The sequence below is a fragment of the Uranotaenia lowii genome, chromosome 1, assembly GCF_029784155.1.
Source record: "Uranotaenia lowii strain MFRU-FL chromosome 1, ASM2978415v1, whole genome shotgun sequence".
NCBI lineage: Eukaryota > Metazoa > Arthropoda > Insecta > Diptera > Culicidae > Uranotaenia > Uranotaenia lowii.
Window position 1 is genome coordinate 124,108,879 of NC_073691.1, and position 20,232 is coordinate 124,129,110.

Here is a 20,232-nt window from a genome sequence, read left to right on the forward strand (position 1 = left end):
GACTTGACCGGGCCCTTTAAATTTTGTTTAATCAATTACCCGGTCAAGTCCGGGTAAAACCGGGCAATCCGGCTAGCTTAAAAAATTAGCTCAATAAATGTTAAAGTTGCCTTGATGCTGAAGCAAAAATGACAATTTTCGAAAATAGGTATACTCCATGCCGGCTTATTGCGTTCTTTTTCCTCACCCCATACAGAAGGTGACCAATTACATCCAAGTATCCATTTTACTGGTGCCACGTGAAAAGTACACTTGCAACGAAAATGGGCGCCAAAACTTCCTATAGAGAGGTGGATGAACATTAGTAAGCCTTGATTGCTTTTGGCGCCTTCCTACTCTGGGTGATTCGAATGGAAAAAAATGGAAATTGGGTGCCATGACTTTTATTTGATACGAATAAAAACTAAAAATTTATTTTCAAATTCCACAAAAACATTTTCGAAATTATCTCTCCGTTGTGTTATTCTTTGCGTAAAGACGAACACAACAAAAAAAATCGCATGCAAATCGGATGATCCAGTGAAGAGTTTTGCGTGTTCGCACATTTCTGTATGGGCTGTCTCTCTCCCTGTTTTATATATATAGATAATTAGGTATAACTTGCCAGTTTGACTGAATCAATAGAGACATTTCGTTCAGTAATTAATGCTTCAAAAGGTATATGTTTTTTTGGTGAAAATTACTTTATTCAAAATGCTATAACTTGTCAACCACTAATTCGAATTCCATAAACTTGGCCTTGTTTAATTACTTGCAGTGTCTAAGTACTTGACTAGTAAGTAGAACATTATTTTAATCTAAGTTCAAAGGGTCTTACTACTCTGTGTTAAGGATAAGTACATGCTAAAATGTCGAGGCAACTTCTTTTGTAAAGTGGTTTAACTCATTTAAAAAACAATTGTTAAAATGCTAGGTATCCTAGGAGTTATAAACTGTTCGATCGTGTTATTATTTGTTAATTTTCAAAAGTTTATAAATATACAACACCTACACAATGCAATATCTCTTTTATAAGTAGGGATACATGCAAAAATATTAATTGCTGTAATCTTGAGATTCCAACGAATTTAATGATACATAATTCACTGTTTTTTTTTCTATAACTTATTTTGAAACATGGGTTTTAATAACAAAAAAAATATCAAAACGCGATAGCAGAAACCGATCCGGTTGGGTGGGCTGGCAGTTGAGGGAATAAATCATTTGAAAAGGTGGAGGATCAAAGCAACCCATAGGTCTGTCAGGTTCGCCCCACAAGAGGAAGACTTGCAGTGCGAACGAAACAGCCCTCTTTCGGATTTCAGTTTGCTGTAGATCTTCTCCACTGTCGCAGATGATCTGCCGACTATGTCAATGTTGTCGGCAAAGCAGATAAGTTGACTAGATTAGGTAAATCATGCCCTGCATTCCGCCCACAGCTCGTCAAAAGACGAGCGCCACGTCGAAGCCTTCTGCGCGATTCGAAAGAACTCCTCCTACACTCCTCTTCGAGCCAGTCGTTCTGTCGAGTTTGTTCCCCATGTCCTATGACGTGCTCTTTCGAATTTCTGATCTGATCCGCCTACTTAAAAATCAAGATTAAGGATTCATGTTCGGCATCGCTAACTGAAAAATTAGCGCCGCTAATTACATCGCTAACTCATACAAACTTCCAAAGTTAGCGATCGCTAATTAAATACGCTAAATGTGTCGAAAAAGTTATCGCTTTAAGCTTAAAGTGTTAATCGCTAACTGTTGACCAACATTAAGGCCAGAACAAATATCAAATTCTTCTTTAGTCACGCCCTTTTACAACTCCGCAAGGGGAAATAAATAAAGTTTCAAATATTTCATTAAAAATTAGATAAATTTATCGAATTTTCACAAAATTATATTAGCAAAACTAAAACTGTCAAAGATAGGAATGTCAAACAAATCTCTGTGTTCTACAAATAAAAACAACCAAATTTTCGAACAATTACAAGAGCAAACGAACAGAATGTGGAAGATGGGAGCTATTTTTTTTAAATTAAATTTTGGTAAAAAATTTACTCGTTTTATCGGTTTTGTGCAAAGGTTTTGTGTATGCAATTTCGCAGCAAACAATCTGTTGTTTAATTCATTCCATTTTGTTGTTTTGGCATTATTTTATACTATCCGCATTTTAAATCTTTAATCTGTTTTCCCCTTTTTCAAACTTGCAGGAGCATTGTTTAACGTGAACATTTATACAATTTCTATTTGAATTTAAACCGAAGGCTACATTGGGGATTTTATCTTATTTTTATATGAACTGATCTATAAATCTCTAAAAAAACTGTATTGTGAAAAGTAAATATCTCAGCCACTTGAAAACAAATGCTGATGAGGAGATGTTAAAATAGTTTTATACTGTTTAACACCGTTTATTGTTATCTTCTTCTATAAATGTTAAGAAAAGAAAGTACTAAAAGAGAGAAAAAATGACACTAAATACATCTTTTGTCGAGTACGCGTTCCTCCAATCAATCCAATTAAGCAATCGGAATGCTGTCCAATGTCACCTCAACTTGATTAATAAAAAAAGTTTATTCTATCACTAATAATTCGAGAGATTGATACAAATATATGGGAGTTAGCGATCTTCAGTTAGCGGAACTTTTTAATTCGCTAAAACAATCAAAACTTAGCGGCAAAATCAAACCGCTAACGAAAAGTTAGCGGGCTAACTAGCGAATAACGGAATAGCGCTTTTTTGCCGAACACTGGTCATTATTCTAAATTAATGTTTTTAAAATCCAGATTCGATTTCTAAGAATCAAGATTCAATTTTAAAGATTGAATGTGTCTTTTGCGCCTTGTAACATGCAAAAATTTTAAAAGCAGAGTATAAAAATTAAGATTCAAATCTCAATGATTCAAGATTCTAAGATTCGAAATTCAAAATTATTCAAGATACAATATTCAAAGTTACAGATTCAAGATTCATAATAGAAAATTCCCTTACGTACCTGTTTCTTCTGTAAAATTTTTGAAAAATGACTGACCTGAAAAGCAAGATTTAGGATTCATAATTCGAGTCGAGATTCATGAATGAGAATTCCAGAATAAAGATTCAATATTAAATATTGAAATGTGTCTTTTGCGGATTGTCTTGTGCAAAAAATTTTACATCAAACAATAAGAATTGATATTCGAGGATTCAATAATGAAGATTCAAAATGCAAAGATTCGAAATTCAAGATTCAAGTTTCAAGGTTCTAAGGATCAAAATTCAAGATTCGAGATTCAAGATTCAAGATTTAGTTTACAAGATTACAGATACAATAATAGACATTGACAATAAAAAGACTTAAGCATCAAAACTGCAATTGATTGATGGTTCTAGATATTCACCTTCTGTTATGCAAAAATATAAGTGAATAAAAAATTGACACTCCAGATTCAGAGTTCAGAATTCGATATTCAAGATTCTAAATTTAGAATTCAGGCTTCAAAAATCAAGATTATTGAATCAAAATTCAACGTTTAATGTTCAGGATTCATTATTTAAGACTCAATGTTCAAGAATCATTAATCAAGATTTAAGTTTGAAATAAATGAGTTATTTTTTTAAATTTCAAGATTCAAACGCTGCGTTCAGATTTCAGATTCGTTATTTAAATTCGCAAAAAATGGAACTTCTAGCATACAAAAATAATTTTCTGAAGAATCAAATATAAAAGAGACATGAATAACAATCACGATTTCAGCTTCTCTAGATGTATTTCCTGCATAAAGAGTCGAAAAATATTCATTGAACATATTTCACTTACTTCTAAACATCATCGTTCTTGGAATGCAAATGACGAAGGCTTCAAATGGTTTTATAATTCTACATTATCGTTCGGGTACTATCAGGCTTTTCATCTTTCGCCGTCCGCCGTCCGCCGTTTATATTGGGGTCCATATAACATCCAGCCTCCTGGGAGAGTGAATGAACCTACTATACATTGCTGCTACCAAACACTCATGAAAGTGATTAAAATTTATAGCATTTATCCAGTGGCGCGTATGTGTGCATGTGTGTGTAAATTGATGGAGGCCCTCTTTTTAGCCTTTGCCGTGTCCTCTAATGGCACTGATGCTGGGTCCGCACGTTTAAATTAATAATGTAGGAGCTAAAAATACTTTTTACACCTTCTCGGTTTGCACTTATCTTTCCAAAAATACGCCTTATACCCACCAACCATCATGTTGTGTCAATTTTGAAAAAAAATGGCTATCAAGGATTGCATTTGTAATTTCAATGGCTTCCAATTGTCTAAAACACATGGGACGTTAATGCTTGAAAGAGCTCGAAACACTTGGCGCTGCTCCTTTTTTATGATGCTGCGGAGTCCTGTCCATTCGCAAATTTTTAACACCGTTAACCACACATCAGCAGTATAGTAATGGTTTGGAAAAGATGTTTTTGAATGCTAATCTGGTAATAACAAAAGCGTTAAACGTTACGGTTTCGTTTAAGTGCAAGTATGCAATCACTAAAACGATAGTCAGGTTTTTGTAACCATTTATAACCAACTTTATCATCCATCGTTTCTATTCAAATGAAATTTTTCTCAAAATTTCATCTGTTTCATACCATTTCATTTTATCACTCAAGCGTTCATCATAAAAGCATTCAATCATTATGATATATCTAACTCAATCAATTTTCTATTTCATTTTTATGTTGTCCATTCTTTAATTCCGATTTTTAGATTCAAAGTCGGACATCTTTCCGTTATAATTAAAACATAACAGCTGGAACATTTTAAAAATGAACTAGTTTATAAGCCTACTTTCAGATACACCCCAGCTTTCTTAAACTCGTATAAATCAATTTTTCCTACGCAGTTCATACTTTTGATCAGCAAAGAAAAAGTAACTCCTAATTGACCTATCCAATCCCCTTTTTTGACTTATGTCTCAATTTATTATGTACATTACTAGCTGAAAATTAGGATCTCAGTTGATTTGTTTTTGCAGTCCTTTTTGTCCCATTAAACCTCGATGCTTAAACTTTTTCTTAGTCCTGTCCATTGAAATATGAAATCCACGTCGGCTGTCGGTGCCTTTCAGTGGAAACTTTTTTCTAATTTTCATCAGTTGCTGTGAAGTACGGATGTTGCATGGCCTGAAAACGAGAAGAAATTTTACTACTTTAAATTCTCAAAAAAAAGAAAATTATTAAAAATAAATCATATTATATGGAAGTACATAATGTCACTAATGCTATTTCTGTTTAGTAAGTTTATGTTTGAAAAAAAAAAAAATACCTCAGTTGCTGTTAATCGCCTCGCTGGATTATATTGCACCAACTCGTCCACTAACCCAATTTCATTACTGGCAGTACAGCTGGGGAAAATGTCCTCCCAGTGTTCACCTTTGGCATTAGGGAATCGAATTTTGTTGTAATCCGGCAAACTGCGTACTTCTGGCCACTCCTTGAGGTTTGGTGTGCCTAACGTTCGTACCACCAGAGCCAGCTGCTCGATGTCGGTCCCACCGGAAAACAACGGCACGCCCCTTAACATTTCCGCAAACACACAGCCGGCAGCCCACATGTCGATCGAAGGACCGTACGTTTGACAACCCCACAAGATTTCCGGAGCTCGGTACCATCTGGTGGCAACCTGGGGGGAGTAGACCTTTTCCGGGTCCTGGTCGTTGAATAATCGGGCCAAACCGAAATCTGCAATTTTTAGCACATCCTTTGAATCGATCAGCAAGTTGGCAGGTTTTATATCCCGATGCATTATTCTGAGCTCGTGTAGATATTTCAAACCATTCAGCAACATTGCCATGTAGCGTCGGATTTCTGCTCGGGATAGCGGATGATCTTCGTCTTTCATTTTGCTGTACAATGTGTGAGGCATGTACTCGAACACCAGAGACATGCCCGACAAATCCGGATACATATCCAGAAGAGTTAAGATCTGGAAATTCAAAATATATATTCATGAACGAATAAAAAAAAATAATTCAAGCAAAACCTACGTTCTCGCATTGCGAGTTCTGCAAAACTTTGATTTCGCGGATTGTGTTCGGTGCCAGAGCTCCGTGTTTGGTGCGCAGCGAAAGCTTCTTAATGGCCACTATTTTATCGTCATTGTTTAAATCTCGCGCCTTCACGACAACCCCATGTACGCCTTCACCGATCCGGCCAAGTAGTTGGTACCTTGGAGGCATGTAGTCATCCATGATCAACATGAGGGATTAGTGAGATTTGATTGACCAAAAATTGACAAAAATCTATCTGCTAAATAATTGTGTTGCGAGAAGAGTTTCTTGTTATCTTTACTGTAGCAACAATTTTGACATCGTTATGTTTGATTCGGCAGTATCCATGGCAATGGCGCATGAACGTTGGCCATGCTATTTGTTTTATAACATTGGCAGAGTGGCAAACGTTTTCTTCATAAACAAACCACATCGTTATTCGATATGATGCAAATAAATATTATGTGTATAGCACCAAACCGAATAGCGACAGTACACGGAAAATAATAAAAAGGTAAAATTTACCGAGTTAGCAAAGGTGGACGCTCGTGAAAGCCAAAAAGGTAACTTCTACCTCTTCGAGGTGAAACTCACCTCACAGTGAGGTAAAATTTACCTGAATCGAGGTTGGAAAAAAGGTACAATTCACCGAGAAAAAAGATGAATCCAACAAAGGTAAATCTTACCTCGTAGCGAGGTGAAGTTGACCTGAATTGAGCTCGATTTAAAAGTATAATTCACCTAGAAAAAAGGTAAATCCAAATAAGGTAAAACTTACCTCATAGCGAGGTGTAATTGACCTGGATTGAGCTAAACAAAACGGTACAATTCTTCTAAAAAAAAAAGTAACTATTCGCCGAACCCGTTCATTGAGGTTGAGCTGTTTTGTCATTCTAGGAACAAGTTTTGCTTTGTGCCTAATATGTGAAAATCGGAATAGAATGGTAAGTGTTCTTAAATATCATTTAGTTGTGCTGGTTCTCGTCATAATACTATTGATTTTGTTTCAGATCGGCCCATAGAGCTTTGAGGTGTGTTCCACGTCATCCTCCAGCCGGAAAAGCCGAACCTGACCGGATTAGTCGAACGGAGGAGGCCATGAATGTACGCAACGCAGGTGGATTCAGCGGCCATAGCGGCTCAGAAGAACGCGAAGCCGAATTACCAGTCCCTATCTATCCCCAATAAATATTTTTGAAAGAATTTTGTATTTTTTTAATTCTTATTGAAGAAAACAATCAAACCAACTAGCATTTACCTTTTAAATCAGTAAATGGGAAAACGGTATTATTTACTATTTTGCTAGGTGAATGCGAAAAAGGTAAAATTTACCTTTTTGCTAGGTAAATTGAAAAAAGGTAAAATTTACCTTTTTGCTAGGTGAATGAAAAAAAGGTAAAATTTACCTCGAAAGTGGGGTGGAAAAAATTCACCTCGCAAAAAGGTAAATTTTACCTTTTTTTTATTTTCCGTGTAGGACTAGCGACGCTTTTTTACTAGCGAGATTCCTGTCATTCGCAGGTTTGTTTTTCTTTTTTCAGTTCAGTAGGCGATTTCGATGTAGTACTCGAACATTGTTTATGTTATTCACTGTACATTTTCCTTAGGCCATCATTCGCATGCTTCAAGTCTCCTAGGAAACTCGCGCTGCGTCGTTGTTATTTTCAACGTCGCGACGTATGTGGCGTGTCGCTAGTAGGCAAAGATGCTATTATGTGTATAGCACCAAACCGAATAGCGACAGTAGGACTAGCGACGCTTTTTTACTAGCGAGATTTCTGTCATTCGCAGGTTTGTTTATCTTTTTTCAGTCCAGTAGGCGATTTTGATATAGTACTCGAACATTGTTTATGTTGTTATACTGTACATTTTCCTTAGGCCATCAATCGCATGCTCCAGGTCTCCTAGGAAACTTGCGGTGCGTCGTTATTATTTTCAACGTCGCGACGTATGCGACGTGTCGCTAGTAGGCAAAGCTGCTATGATTATTAGCGCTTATATTTTGGATTTTTTCTGCATGCATAATAAATATGATTATTAGCGCTCATATTTTGGATTTTTTCTGCATGCATTATATATTTATGGTTGCTACACTCACCCTCATGCTCACCCCTAAGAGCAAGTTCACTGGTGTTGGGATAAAGTGGTAGAAATATTGACATTTTGAAAATTGTCCTATGCAAAAATGTTTTCAAGATCTTGGGGCGTTGTATTTCTTTACAACACTGTTTCTATTTCAGCCGTATGTGATAGAAATATTGCTATTTTTGCATCACAGCATGCGTAGGGCTAAGTGGGGTAATTATGAACAAGGGGTAATTCCGAACAAACGCTGTAAGCGCCGTTAGGGTCATAGTAGGGTCTCAAAACTGATCAAATGTGATAGTCTGTCATTCTGTTGATAAGTTACAGCAATAACTTGCAAACCTAACTGTATAAATTTTGTAGTTACAGTTATTACCAAAATTCATGTCTCTGAGAAACGAAAATCGTTTTGAGACGTGTCTTATCAATTGACTCCTTCGTCAATTTGAATGTAGATAAAATGTTGTTTTTAAAAGTTTTGAGTTTAGTAATTGATGCTCCATGCGGTGTCATAAGATTTAGTGTTGAAAAAAAATTCCATCCACGCACAAAAAAGTGTTCATATTTACCCCATATTTTTCAAGATACGGGGTAATTATGAACACGTTTTTTTTCTGAGCAGTGGTTCATGATTAAAATTCACTTTTTACCGTCAAAATTATGATAACCATTCAAATCTTGAAAATAAGCCAATAAAATTAATTTATAAGTTTTTTAGAACTGTGAGTCTGTGATAATATGAAAAGATGCCTCCCACCTATGTAAAACTTAAAATAGCCCATGACTTTTCAACAGCAAATTATAAAAATCAACAAATCTCACTACAATGCACTGTTTAGAGGTGGTTTCAATCTAGGAATATGGCCAATATCAAAAGTCATCACGTAACCAAAATCGTAACAGTGTTCATAATTACCCCATAGACAAGGGGTAATTATGAACAAACGGGGTAATTATGAACAAACGTTTTACGCCCACAAGCTGAAACTTAAAAATTAGAAAAAAAAAAATCCTAAAATGAAGAAGGGACTAGTCATTCATTTTTGGTTACTTCCTAGAATTTAAACCTTAAAGAGCTACTTGTTTGAGCTGATGGTATAAAGAACTGAGTAATTTTGTTCATAATTACCCCACCTAGCCCTAACTACACCACGTGTTGTTAAAAAACTTGAAGGCCACAGATCTTGAAAATGTTTCCGCATGGCAAAATTTTCAAAATGTGCTAAAAGTCACAAAATTTCTACCACTTTTTACCAACATCAGTGAACTTGCTCTAAGAAAGTTGATTACTTCAAGATTTCCAAAGATGAGCAGCAAGCGAGTACATGGTTACGATCGCATCGCCGATCTTCTAAATCAAAGGAAGGTGGATGAAAAATCATTAACATTCAGGCTAGTGAATGAATGTTTCTATCCTTGTGACTTTACTCCTCTTTTTTCCCGTGTCTTACATGTCAGAAAAAATCGACTAAGCCCGAGCAGACTTTTATCACAGAGAACTTTTATGTCCAAATCGATAACAAATTGAGACCAAAATGTGCTGTGAACAGCAAACAGTAAGCAAAATTTGCTGTTGATTTTTTTGCGACAGCAAAATTAGGCATAACAAAGGTATCAAAACTTTTGATTTGACAGCTAACTAAGACCAAATTTAAATATCAACAGCAAACTGCAAGCAAAATTTGGTATGAAATTAAATTGACAATAAAACTAGGCATAATTCATTCAACTAGGCATTGAAAAACAAATTTACGTGATTAACGGTTTATGAAATATATTAAAATAATATGCTTAAAAGAATTAATAGCAAAATCTTCGATTAAAATTATTGTCTTAATTTGACTTGATATTCAAATAAAACTGTACATACATTTTTGAGTTCTTTTAAATTCGTTCTAAAGCGTGAATTAAAATCATTTTAGAATGATTCCTTTTGTGGCGTATAAATAACAAATTTTGCTATCACGCTCCGATAGTCAAATATGATTTTACTTTGGTTTACTTAAAGTGCTACACATAAGAAAATGCAAAGAAAAATATACACGGAGAGCAAAGCAATGCAAAAATTTGGCTAAATTGACTCCATAACTATAGCTCGTTTTGTTCTCGTTTCGTTAAAATTTAGAAAGCATTATATTACCAAATTTTGCTATCATCTAAAATTTTGTGATGCCTTGAAAAAGCATCATTTTGCTCTCCAAGCTGTCGAAAAACAAGGTGTAATTCGGGTCTCAGTTTTAGCAAAATTAGGTATCGCTTTGCTAACCAAGTATGATTTTTTTTTGCTCTCATTTTTGCTGTGTAGCATCTTATGTAAAGCGAAATGAAAGCAAGTTCGGCTCTCAGGACGTGATAGCAAAATTTGCTGTAACTTTGTTATAAAAGTCTGCTCGGGAGTGCTTCGTTTGTACTATTGACGTCAGTGAATTTCATTTCAACCACATGAAGATATCTTAAATAAGTATTCATAACAACTAGAAATTCTTCTGAACCACAGTCGTTAAATTAAAAAAAAATCTATTTGAAGGATTTCCCAGGGTCCTTTGGGTAACTCATGGTTACCCAATGGAATTGGTTGATTTTTTTTCGACAGACGAAAACAAGTCTCGCATCATTTTACAAACATTTCTACTTGTTTCGCCATTCCTGGCCACCAGAAATAGTCTCGTACAATTTTTTCTTTGATGATGCCTCTAAATATGTGCCCTTGGTGTGCTGATTGTAAATCTTTATCTCGAAGTGCAATAGGTAAAATAAGTCGATCCGAGTGAAAAACTAATGTTCCAAGAACCTTCAAATGTTTTGATTCCAATTCATACCTTTTAAGCTTTCTGTCCCAATGGTTTGTTTTGATAGCTGATCTGAGTTCGTCTAATTCCACATCATCTTGTTCAGTTTGTTTTTCTATTTCCTTCCAAGTAAGCTCAATTGATCCCGTGTCCAGGATTTTGTTTTGCCGGAGTCAGTGCTTTAGAAGAACATGCAATTATTCTCGGCTTACAATCCTTGTCATATTGCACCAGAACAGCCCCAAGGCCATGAGGAGATGCTTCTAAAAACAATTCAGTTTCATTTTGTCTGTTAAAATATCCTTGAGTTTTGATGGTATTCCATGAACAGTTTATTAATTCATTGAAATCATTATCAATCTTTTGATTCCAATAAAACGTATCTGCTTTTGCTAGCTCTCGTAGATGTTTCGTTTTATCCGCTCTTAGCGGAATAAATCTTTCTAAGAACGTGATTAATCCTAAGAAACTTCTGATTGTGATTCTGGTTGGCGAAAGTTCTTCATTGCACTGATTTTTTCGTCCTCAACTTGCCAGCCTTTGGGGGTAAAGTTAATCCAAGGAACTTAACGTTCTGCTGTCCGCATTTAGCTAAATTTAGTGCTACGTTATGTTCTTCTTTGTGTGATATATATTAAGCCTATTTGACTATTTGTCCGGTAGCGTGTATAAACAGGAGCTATGCCTTGGGGCGCATGAGTGCAAGTGAGTGTTTGTCTCTAAGTCAACGGTCATTGTACAGTCAACCTTGCTGAAGGTAAGTCTTGTGTCGCATAGCCGTATGTTGGGTGATTCCATGTAATTAGTAGAACCTCATATTGGCGACCGTGGCAGGTTTACAAATTAAAATACAAAAGAACTTTTCCCTCGAAGGAATCACCCAACATGCAGCAGGTAGTTTGATTCTTGCAAGAATTTAGAAAGCACAGTGTTAGTGCTCCATTGATTTTTCCATCGTGTTACGAGGAATACAAAATGGCGGATTGAAGAGGTAGCGAAGAAGGACGAGCAGTTCAGAAAGTGAATTTTGTTTTTCATAGCTCTGGTGGAGCACAAAACAGAAAAAACAAGCTCGGGACGAGCATGCAAGTGTATTTGGGACTTGACTGGAAAAATGGCTTGGGATAAGCTCGAATAGTGGAAGTAGTCGTATAGCTCGGGACGAGCACAAATAGTGAGAACTAGCTCGGGACGAGCACGAATAGTGAAAACTAGCTCGGGACGAGCACAAATAGTAAGAACTAGCTCGGGACGAACTCGAATAGTGAGAACTAGCTCGGGACGAGCACAAATAGTGAGAACTAGCTCAGGACGAGCACGGATAGTAAATATCAGCTTGGGACTAGCGTGGCTAGTGAACATTAGCTCGGGACGAGCACGGATATGATAGCTTGGGACGAGCGCATCTAATAGAAATTCTAAATACTAGGGACAAATTGTTAGTAACTTTCTTCAAAGTTCAGGACGAGAATAAATTAACAGTAAAAGAGTGGTTCAAAAGCTCCGGACGAGTTTAAGTTGATAAGTTTTGTAAAAAAAAAAGAAAGAACAAGCAGAGCGAATAAACTTTTTTATTTTTGACATAACGGCGTACAAATAATTAGTTGTTGATAACTTAATACTGATTTCAAAAACACTATTCGAAAAAGCTAAAGTTGTTTTTTTTTGCATCTGTTTGTTTTGCAGACGTATTGTTATTTTACCACTTTAAAATGTCCAACACAGGAAAATATGTTCGGGCCCCCGCTTATGAAAGCGAGGAGGAGAGTATAAACGAACTGGAATGCGGCGATGTTTTTAGCCCAGGGAGATTTGTCCGATTGAACCCATCTAACGAGGACTTCGGTGACGTTGATGCACAAGAAAATGACCCCTATGCAGATTACTACAGGACTGTAGATCCGGATCAAGAAACTCGGGAACTGCGGCAAAAGGTGCAGGAACTGGAGAAGACTATTGCTGAATTGTCTGGGGCCAAGACATCTGATCCTGAACATGATCGTAATCCTCCATCTACATCAGCTCCTAATTGTAGTAGTCTAACGGTACCTTCTCTGGTTCCAGGAACAACAGCAACCGTTTCATCTTGCGATATTAGTGCACCAAGCATCAGATGGGACAACATGAAACCATTTCCAAGTGGTGTGCCCGCCAATAAAATGTGGGAGACTTGGACCAAGTATTTTGAAAATTTTGAGATTGCGGCATCGTTGTCCAATGCTCACGACCCGGTGAAGAGATCACAACTCCTGTTTTTATCGATTGGTGACGAGCTTCAAGGTATCATCCGGGCAGCGAAATTGCGACCTGTTACAAACGAGCCCGATTGCTACGCGGTCTTCGTCAAGAACATTGAGGATTACTTGAAAGCGCTAACAGACACGTCGGCCGAGCATGACATGTTTTCTTCGATGCATCAAGAAAAAGGGGAATCGGCAGTCAGCTTCCACTCCAGGTTATTTTGAGTACTGTTCTGAAAAGAAAACATATTTTAAATCTTACATTCTATTTAGGTTGATGGAGAAAGTTTGGCTTTGCGGATACAGTCCAGCCGACCAGGATCGTTTTGTTAGGACACAACTCTTAAAAGGATTAAGGAATCGTGATCTCGCCAAGGCAGCCAGGACGTATGGGCATGACACGAATTTTATAGTTCAGTCGGCAGCGCGGGATGAAGCTTTGCTTCCCGAGTCTTCATCGGTTAACGCAGATGATAAAACGTCCATCATGGCGGTAGCTCAAAGGTTTTACCGATGCCTCACCCAACGCCCTTGGAGCAGTGTTAGTACAAGAAGAAGATGGTCGAGCTTCTCGGATAATTAGTTTTGCGTCAAAGGCTTTAACGACAACCGAGAAAAAGTACGCACAAAATCAGCGGGAAGCTTTGGCGGCTGTATGGGCGGTCGAGCACTTCGCTTACTTCTTGTTAGGTAGGCATTTTACCTTGCGGACTGATGCAAAGGGCATCACGTTTATACTTAATCGGTCCCGAGAAACGGCGAAGCGGGCTTTAACAAGAGCTGATGGCTGGGCGTTAAGGCTAAGCCCATACAGCTATGACGTGGAGTTCATTCGGGGTTGCGAAAATATTGCGGATCCATCTTCTCGACTGTATACTGGTAATGATGACGCTTTCAACGAAGAAAATAGCCCATGGGAAATCGCACATCTCGAGGCGAATGCTGTGCAGTTTTTGACTGATGCCGAAATTAAGGAGCGAACTGCGTGTGATAGTACTCTCCAGCGGGTGCTAGACTCCTTGGAGTCAGGAATTTGGCCAAAAGACCTAAACAGATTCAATGCTGTTTCAACTGACCTGACTGCTAAAGAAGGTATGCTTGTGAAAAAGGGATGCGTAGTTGTTCCCGAAGACTTACGAGAAAAAACATTAGCGATAGCTCATAGCGGGCATCCAATGACGGCAAAATTGAAAAGCATCTTACGCAAGAGTGTTTGGTGGCCTGGAATATCCGCGGATGCTGAACGATGGGTGGAATCTTGCATTCATTGCGCTGCCAACGGAAAACCACAAAGTCATACTCCCATGCTCCGTGTGTTTGCTCCGTGTGTTTGCTCCGAAAACGGTATGGGAAATCATAGCCATGGATTTTAACGGACCATATTTGAAGTTCGGAGGAATATACATCTTGGTTATAATTGACTTGAGATCTCGTTATGCTATAGCGCGACCAGTGAAGTCAACCGCATTCGAATTTACAAGAAAAATTTTGGATGATTTGTTTGAAAGAGAAGGTTTCCCTAATTCTATCAAAACTGATAACGGGCCCCCTTTTAACGGCGAACAATATGGGCAATATTGTACAGATCGTGGTATCAACACTATTTTTTCTGCACCATTCTTTCCTCAACAAAACGGGTTGGTGGAAAGCTTTATGAAGATGGTAAACAAAGCAATGTCTACAGCTGTTTCAAGTGGTAATAGCTACACTGAAGAACTCCAAAATGCTGTCCAAGCATACAATGCCGGGACTCACTCCGTGATTAAAGTTTCTCCGGAAGAAGTGATGATGGGCCGTAGAATTAAGCGTGGATTGCCTTTGCTTGAGCGTGGAAAGGCTGATCACAACGATCATCTATTAGATAAAAGGGACCGTGAAACAAAATTGAAAAGCAAAGCTCTCGAAGATGCGCGGCGTGGTGCAAAGGAAAGTAAAGTAAAACCGGGCGACACCGTCATTCTAGAGCGTCAAACTAAAGGAAAAGGTGATTCGAGATTCAATGTGAAACGCTTCACGGTAGTCCAGGAGAAAAATGGAACTTTGCTTCTCGTTGACGATCAGGGTCATACATTAAAGCGGCACATTTCACAAACAAAGAAAGTGCACCCTTGGAGGGAAAATATTTCAAATCAACAAGTTGTAAAAGAAACTTCTAGGCGCCCAGAAAGAACAACCAAAACTCCATCATATCTGAATGACTATGTTCATCTAGCAGAAAAAGATTTTTTGTAAAATGCCAACGTTTTGAACAACAAGTAATAAAGTAATTCATTTCTTCATTTATGTAAAAAAAAAAATCTTTTATTTCCTGGGAGAAGGGGGAAGATGTGTGATATATATTAAGCCTATTTGACTATTTGTCCGGTAGCGTGTATAAACAGGAGCTATGCCTTGGGGCGCATGAGTGCAAGTGAGTGTTTGTCTCTAAGTCAACGGTCATTGTACAGTCAACCTTGCTGAAGGTAAGTCTTGTGTCGCATAGCCGTATGTTGGGTGATTCCATGTAATTAGTAGAACCTCATATTCTTATTTATCCATGATGTGCCTAAATCATAAGTCGTGTTCTTCTTTCGTTTTACCAAGTACAAGTATATCGTCCAGATAATTCAAGACCCCTTTGCAGCCTGTTAAAACACTGTCTGCATCACCTCTTGGAAAATGTCTGGGGCGTTTGTTAGTCCAAAGGTCAAACGACAGCACATATGAAGAGCTTCGCCAGCATTGTCGACATTTTTCATCCAATACTTTGTGCAAGAAGGCATTATTAATGTCAATTGTTCAGAAATATTTGGCATCAGTCGAATATCGTAGTTTCCTTTAGGGATTACCAGCAGAGAGGAACAAAAGCTTTTATCCATTACTGCATCAACTTTTTCAATGATACCTGAATCCAGTATTTTTTCAACTTTTTTTTAGCAATGCTGCTCGTAATCGCCACGTTGATTCATTACTTTGTACTGGTACGTCTAATCCCACTTCCAGAAGACTGTATCTGACGGATGTATTAAATCCAAGTAAGGATCATGAGTCTTGTAGAACATAATTTTTTTCAATTGTGACAGGTCTGTCATTTGACACAAAAACTTCAGTACAAAAGGTAGCTATGACATCAATGTTTCGGATGCGTATGTTCGCAAAGTTTCGTCAGAACCATATGTTGCTCAGTTCATACAATTGTTCTTTTATTTTTCCACTGTTAAGCATGTTGTCAAACGTCACAGTTGTTACAGTATTTACTTGAGCCCCTGAGTCAATGAAGTAAGATACTGGTATTCCCGCGACTTGCCCACAATATTCGTTTCGAGAAGAACTATTACATACTTTCCTATGATGTAATGTTTGCATCCTGAAAAATGAAATTTTAATCCTTAATTTGTTTGAAAAAATATTTTATTTATCAATTTTCCATCACCTCTTCATCTAAACTTTCTTCATATTGTTATATGCAAGCAATTTTTTAAGGTAGTTCCTCTTCGGTTTCATCTCGTAATCTCTTTCTGGAGTCCATCCTTTTTTGTCTGCATGCTCTTCGAATGTGTCCCAAATTATTGCAAACATGGCAAACTTCAGTCCTGTATTCGCAATCATCTGGCAAATGGTACTGGCTCAAGAATCTCCAACTAGCTTTCGGGAAGCTGTTCTTTCATGCCACAAGTTGTGTGTGTCCGTCCCGTCCTCGTCCGTTGAAGAAACCTCGTCCATTTTGGCCACGACGATGGTTCCAGTTATTTTGTCTCATTTAGAATGGGAACTGTTACTACATTTTACTTGTGCTATCTTTGGTACTCTTCGCCATTTTCCAGTTCCATCTCCCGGATTCACACTTGGTCAATGTATTGACCTAATGTTCCACCTTCAGTGCGCACTCGATACTCCATTGTCGTAATCCTGCTGTCTTTAGACCCTCTGGTAATGGTGCGTGAAATGGCTTCGAACTCTTCCTTTGGTACATTAAAACTGCAGAGTTTGAATGCTTATATGACTCGTCAGTTTTCTGTACCATGTTAGAAAGTTTCATTTTTGCGACAAAGAATATGCAGTCGAGTTAAAATAATTATCCAATCGTGCTAAAGCGTTGGAGAATAATTCGACTTTGTCATCAGGCATGCCTTGCTGCGCTGACGTGCTGTTTAACAGGTCCAACAATTGGGAACCTGCTGTCATCCTTAAAACATTAATTTTTATGTTTTCATCGCTTGTTCGAGTTGTCGTAACCCGCGATGTCACTTTCGAAGAAACACCACCAAAACTTCACCGAGAATAATCGCTCCGAAAAAACCGAACGTCTTTCCGTTCCAAAATTAATCAACAGAATAATCATTTTTTCTTCTTTTTTTTAAACGTTTCATGTGACCCTTGCACGCTAACGATTTTTCCAGTTCATGTTTGTGTTTGTGTAACGCTCGCACGCTACCGAATTTTCAACTATTTTTGGAATTGAAATAAACTTTAAATTTAAACTTGAGTAAACAAGTTGCTAACAAGAAATGTTTTAATATTTACTTCGTTTCTAACTTCATAGTAAAGCGTTCAACTGTATCTATTTGCTCAGTTCTATTCACTACATTACCTTTCGTCTCTACGGTGGGGGCAGTTTTTACAAAAAAATATATTTCTTTTAAACAAACTTATCAAGTTATTACATTCCAACCGCTCAGTTATTTCCTTTTCTAGACAAAACAATCAGCTTCCTTGTCCTATCTAAATGAACTGACTTCTGAACTTTCTTCAAAAAATGCTAAATTTAGAAGCACTCTTATTAAAAAAAATTAGTCATGTTACGATTAAATATCTGTCTTTTTTCCACGTCTCCATGTTATTAACTTTTCATTTGTTGTTGATTTTTTCAGTAAATTCTGTGTTCATATTCATTTTTTGTAAAATAACTCCTTTGCCACTGAAAGTTGTTTGAAATGTTTTGATAATAATAAAATGAAATGTTTCCCGTTTGACCAACGTTGAGAAATTTTAACTTCAGTAATATTAGTTCTATTCCCGTCTCGGTGGAGAGAGCGAGTTTCGAAAAGAAACTTTTGGAACATGAAACACCTGACAGACATGTTTCCAGAATATAAACGCTGTAGCCGAAATTAGGAAAAATATAATTCTTGCAAAGTTCTATGAATATTCACTTAAATACCATAGGTACAACTTTTTAACAATTTCAAAACTCGCCGAAAAAAAATCGAAAAATTCATTCACACCCTACCGCGGAAATAAAAAAAACCCGAAAAAGTACTTCGTTTACTGAACAACTTAACATGAAAAATAAACTACGTACGGTTTTAATTTTATCTAAAATAGAAGCACTCTCAATATGGTTTCAGAAGTATGTAAACTCATCGTTCATTCGAAAGCAAAAATTTTCCAGTTTTATTCACCAAGTTTTTTCTTAAATATTCTTTCATATGTCCGCCTCACAAGCCTCCTTTCTCTAAGCTGACTCAAGACTTATTAATCTTATATTCGAAGGCTCTCATCCAAGCAAAACACTCAATTTCTATTTCGTTTAAATCTTCATCTCCACCCACATTTACATTTCCCCATTTTTTATCTTTTTTCTATCGATCACATTATAATCCTCTTCATTTCATCATTCATGTATTTTCAAGTTTTTATCTTTTTCTGTTGATTTCATTCTAATTTTAATCTTGGTATCGATTATTCCTTAATTTTTTTTTTTTTAATTTGAATTCATAATAATTCCTATATTTTATAATACCTTCAATCTTTGTTTATTTTCCTTCTCTTTCGAAAATTCAACACTGAATTTTTCAACTTTTCTCACTCTTTTACTGTTACCTTCTGTCCCCAACTTTCTCCACAATTTTCCAACTTTTACTTGTAGTATTCTCCGTGCTTCTTCTGTTTCTTTGTTTGGATTTTTGTTTCATTTTTCTATTATTTTATAGTTTCTATCTGTTCCTCTTTGTTTATTCACACTTACTTCTCCATTCTCCTTTCCTTACCTATGATTATCGTTTTCAATTCAATAAAATTTTCAATAATTTTCTTATTTTAATCTTAGTATCGATTATTCCTTCATTGTTTTTTTTTGAATCCATAATAATTCCTATCATTTTTTTAATACCTTCAGTCTTTGTTTATTTTTCTTCTCTCCCTTTTATTTTGATATCGATACTTGATACAAACAGACAAGATGGCTTACTACGAGGTTAAAGTTAAATTTCATTGAATTTCTATAGAAGGTATACACGAGACAAAACTTTAAGGAATTATTATAAGGATTATATTACCTTGTGTTAATGTATCCCCTTCTACATCACTCAACTTCAAATCTATCTTATTTTTTTCGCTGGTTGTTTTTTTTTAAATACTTTTCTTTCCTCTTCCCATTTTTCTATACATCATTAATTTTCTTTCATCTTTCTCTTTAATCTGCTTTATTTATTTTGTTTAATATTCTTTTTTTTATATATATTTTCATTATTTTTTTAAGATAGGTCAACTCAATTACGATCATTCTCAAAATTTTCTTTACCAATTCTCGTAAGCAACAAAAACAGCTTCAATAATAATCGTGGTCAAGTGTTCTTGACACATATATTCACACAGCGTTAATACGCTCAAAGTCAGTCAAATTGAGCCACCAATAATCATGTCAATCATCCTTGTCAGACTTATCATGATGTTTGTTCACTCGCGATCTCAAATATCAATGAAAATTTATGTTATAGTTAAACAAGAAGATGAATTGTGATATATATATATATATTTTTGTAAAACTATGCAATGTTTGATTCCCCCACCTCTTCCAAGAACGATTGTTTCAAACAAATTCGTATGTAAACTTATTCGATAATCAAATTGTGAACTCTTCTTTTGATGCGAAAAATCGTTCACACATACTTAAAGAATTATCCTTAAGAAGTTTTTCCAATAGTTGCAATACATTTATCTGTCCTCATCACCTTTTAAATACTCTTCCATAGTCCTTTACAGAAGGCTTTTTTCTCTAATCAGACTTGTAATATGATCGAACCTTCAAAGGCTTTCAATCCAGCATAATAGTCGATTTCTATTTTATTTACATCTTCCGCATCCAAATTTACACTCACTCTTCAGTTTTCTTTCTTTTTCCTTTCAAATCATGATACTTCTTCATTTATTCCCCC

At 36.5% G+C, this 20,232-nt stretch overlaps 2 protein-coding genes across 3 annotated transcripts in view; one reads left to right on the forward strand and one right to left on the reverse strand.

The window, feature by feature from the left end:
- The window catches only part of LOC129739745 (uncharacterized), a 25,265-nt gene extending 10,244 nt beyond the window's left edge, over nt 1-15,021 (forward strand). Inside the window, exons 2-4 of one of the 2 annotated variants that reach the window (XM_055731254.1) lie at nt 12,543-12,857; nt 12,921-13,311; nt 13,370-15,021. In XM_055731254.1, the coding sequence (XP_055587229.1) occupies nt 12,569-12,857; nt 12,921-13,311; nt 13,370-13,679 (990 nt within the window). In that variant the 5' untranslated portion in view covers nt 12,543-12,568 and the 3' untranslated portion in view covers nt 13,680-15,021. Of the gene's footprint in view, nt 1-12,501; nt 12,858-12,920; nt 13,312-13,369 lie in introns of those variants that run through there. The other variant, XM_055731255.1, reaches the window with a different exon arrangement.
- Nucleotides 3,794-6,288, reverse strand: LOC129739746 (cyclin-dependent kinase 20). Its single transcript, XM_055731256.1, has 3 exons — nt 5,980-6,288; nt 5,259-5,918; nt 3,794-5,116 (listed from the first exon to the last, which is right to left on the reverse strand). The coding sequence occupies exons 1-3, from the start codon at nt 6,190-6,192 to the stop codon at nt 5,075-5,077; spliced, it is 915 nt and encodes a 304-aa protein (XP_055587231.1). The 5' UTR covers nt 6,193-6,288; the 3' UTR covers nt 3,794-5,074.
- Nucleotides 15,022-20,232: the final 5,211 nt, after the last annotated feature.